A 3,046-nucleotide genomic window follows, 5' to 3' on the forward strand; every position below is an offset into this window, starting at 1 on the left:
AGGATAGTCTAATTTAGTTAATAGCTAATCAAAAGTCCTCGTGGGTTCGACATCCGACTTCTAGTCACTTTATTACTTGACGACCGCGTATACTTGTGTGTGCATTTGGCCGCAATAATTTTGTCGGAGTTTACCTCAATTCCCCTTTGTGAGACCAGAAACCTTAGAAACTTACCAGAACTGACCCCGAATATGCACTTCTCGGGATTAAGTTTCATGTTATGCTTCCTCAGGATGTCGAATATTTCTTGCAAATGCTTAAGATGGTCACCTGCATTCAATGACTTAACGAGCATATTGTCTATATAAACTTCCATAGTCTTTCCTATTTATTTTTTGAACATCTTATTTATGAGCCGTTGATAAGTGGCTCCGGCGTTTTTAAATCCGTAGGGCATTTATATGGGAACAATATGTACCGATATTCGTTATAAATGAAGGTTTTTCCTGATCTTCCGGGTTCATCTTGATTTGGTTGTACCCGGAATAAGCATCGAGGAAATCATCAACTCGTGCCCGGTCGTGGATCAATCATTTGATCGATATTTGGCAGTGGGAACGAGTCTTTCGGGCACCCCTTATTAAGGTCTTTATAGTCTACACACATGCAAAATTTATTATTTTTCTTAGGAACTACTACTACATTGGCTAGCAAGTCCGGATATCTTACCTCTCGGACTGAACCGATTTTATGCAAGCGAGTTACTTCTTCTTTGACGAATTTATTCCTGGCCTCGGCAATAAAGCGGGTTACGAATTTGTTGCCGGGATAATGCTTCCGGTGAGTTTAACTTGCTCCAATACTCTCCATTGTACGATATTAGCCGAACTTCCTGGATCCACCAGAATACGTTTAATCTTAAAATCTAACACATTTAAAGAAATTACTAGTGCGTCGTTGTGTGGTAATAGCAATCCATCTGCGTCTTCCTCCGTGAAAGTTATATCGTCTTCCCGCAGTCTTTTACTATGAGTTATTGATACTTTCATCTTCTTCGCTGCCGAAAAGGTGACCCCGTTAATCTCATTCCCCCCGAAGATCATATTGATCATTTGGCATGGGGGTTCTTCTCCTGCTTTCGAAAGTTCCGCGTTGTCTTTGTTACGACCATAATTGTTCTTAGCTCGATCACTCAAGAATTCTCTGAGGTGGTCATTCTTCAATAGTGTTGCCACCTCCTCTCGGAGGTGTCGACAGTCCCCTGTCCGGTGACCATTCGTCCCATGGTACTCGCACCATAAGTTGGGATCTCTCTGGCTAGAATCGGATCTCATAGGTCTCAGGAATCGTACATTTTAATGTTTCTCATGGCTGACACCAATTCCACTATACTGACATTGAAGTTATATTCCGATAACTTGGGGTAAGAAGGATCCCGAGAGCCCGACATCTCCTTATCCTGGAGTGATCTATTGTTTCGACCACGATCGGTCCCTCTGTCAATGATGAACTTATTTGCTGCCCGGAAGTTTCTGCCACGGCCTTCGGTCCGCTTGTAGGGCAAAAATAGGCCCCTCGAAGTCCGTCTGTCCGCGTCGTAGTTATCCTTTGATTATTCTCTGCTTTTCTCCCGTCCTTTGGCCGATGATGTGGAACTAACCTGGTCATCTTCAATCCTTATCTTTGACTCGTACCAGTTATGGATATCTGCCCAAGTTGTTGCTTGGAACTCAAGCAGGCTCTCCTTCATCTTTCGGGAAGCGTCTGAGCTTCTCGGGTTCAATCCTTTGGTGAATGCTTCAGCTGCCCATTTATCCGGGACAACCGGGAGCAACATTCTTTCTTTCTGGAATCGGGTAATGAACTCTCGTAATAATTTGGATTCTCCCTGTGCGATCCTGAATATGTCGGCCTTCCGGGATTGTACTTTTCTGGCCCCAGCATGAGCCTTGATGAAAGAATCCGTGAGCATCTCAAAGTAGTCTATGGAATGCTCGGGTAATAATGAATACCACGTTAGGGCTCCCCTCGTGAGAGTTTCTCCAAATGTCTTTAACATTACAGATTCAATTTTGTGAGGAGCTAGATCATTTCCTTTTACCGCCGTTGTGTAGGTGGTAATATGCTCTTGTGGGTTTGAAGTCCCGTCATACTTTGGCATTTCAAGCATTTTGAACCGCTTCGGGATTAGTTCTGGTGTCGCGCTTGACTTGTGCGGTAATTGAGTATACTTCTTCGAGTCCAGGCCTTTCAATATTAGTGGCACACCCGAGATTTGGTCCATGCGGGCGTTTACTTCCCTCATAAACTGTAAAAGTCCATTCTTGAACGGGTCACTCTCGTTGTTGAGACCGGATCTGCTCCCCCAGCCCCGTAGGAGCCAACTTCACCCCTGGGAGTGTTGTTGTCAACTCTCTACATTGTTTGGTTTGCGGGAACATCGGGAGGAATTGGATCTCGTCTGTTTGCATTATTCGAAGCCCCCGACAGCGCCTGCTTCGGTTCTGTCATAACCTGATCCTACCGCGTGAGATGTCCTAGAATGATTGCATGTTGCTCTCGCAGGATCCTCACCGCATCCACGACATGCTCCTCATCAGCATCATCAGAAGTTGTCTCTCGAACCTGTCTAGGGTTCTGCCTATCATGCACCAGTGTGGCGTCATTTTCCTCATTGCGGGTGTCACTGATTGAATCCTCGAAATGAGGCTGATCCCCTCGAATTTCAGGGTTGTGCATGTTGTTAACAGTGTTATCTGCCATTTTTAATGATTTTTTCTAAGACAAAATAATCAAATCGCGTTAGTAAAAAAGGTAAGGATCAACTTAATTGCACGGATATCTAGGCCCCACGGTGGGCGCCAAACTATTTACAAAAACGGTACAGTTGAATTTATACGTGATTTTTAGACAAGTGAATTAATTTGATCCTGAAATAACAAGATAATTGAAGAAATATATAACACTTAGCCTTGATAGGAAGACGAAATGACAGAAATAAATACTCTGGTAGTGAAGCCTCCGGGCGTAATAGTAATAAGAACAAGAATGGAATATAAGAAGGTAAAATTGATTAGAGCTTTGAGTAGATTGTAGTACATATTA

General features: G+C 43.6%; 2 protein-coding genes across 2 annotated transcripts; both read right to left on the reverse strand.

Annotated features, from left to right (window-relative positions):
- Positions 1-750: 750 nt before the first annotated feature.
- Positions 751-1,275, reverse strand: LOC138892753 (uncharacterized). The gene has a single exon (XM_070176489.1). It carries the CDS (start codon positions 1,273-1,275, stop codon positions 751-753), a length of 525 nt encoding a protein of 174 aa, XP_070032590.1.
- Positions 1,276-1,553: 278 nt separating this feature from the next.
- On the reverse strand, positions 1,554-2,704 carry LOC138892754 (uncharacterized). The gene is made up of 2 exons (XM_070176490.1): positions 2,516-2,704; positions 1,554-2,249 (listed from the first exon to the last, which is right to left on the reverse strand). Exons 1-2 carry the CDS (start codon positions 2,702-2,704, stop codon positions 1,554-1,556), a joined length of 885 nt encoding a protein of 294 aa, XP_070032591.1.
- Between the last annotated feature and the right edge of the window lie 342 nt (positions 2,705-3,046).

This window comes from Nicotiana tomentosiformis, chromosome 5, assembly GCF_000390325.3.
Source record: "Nicotiana tomentosiformis chromosome 5, ASM39032v3, whole genome shotgun sequence".
NCBI lineage: Eukaryota > Viridiplantae > Streptophyta > Magnoliopsida > Solanales > Solanaceae > Nicotiana > Nicotiana tomentosiformis.

Excerpts from the sequence above, each read along its gene's own strand:
- LOC138892754 (XM_070176490.1), bottom strand. The coding sequence starts at position 2,704 with ATGGCAGATAACACTGTTAACAACATGCACAACCCTGAAATTCGAGGG. Across the intron at positions 2,250-2,515 it reads AGGAGCATGTCGTGGATGCG|TTTATGAGGGAAGTAAACGC; the intron begins GTGAGGATCCTG and ends GGACTTTTACAG.
- LOC138892753 (XM_070176489.1), bottom strand. The coding sequence starts at position 1,275 with ATGAGATCCGATTCTAGCCAGAGAGATCCCAACTTATGGTGCGAGTAC.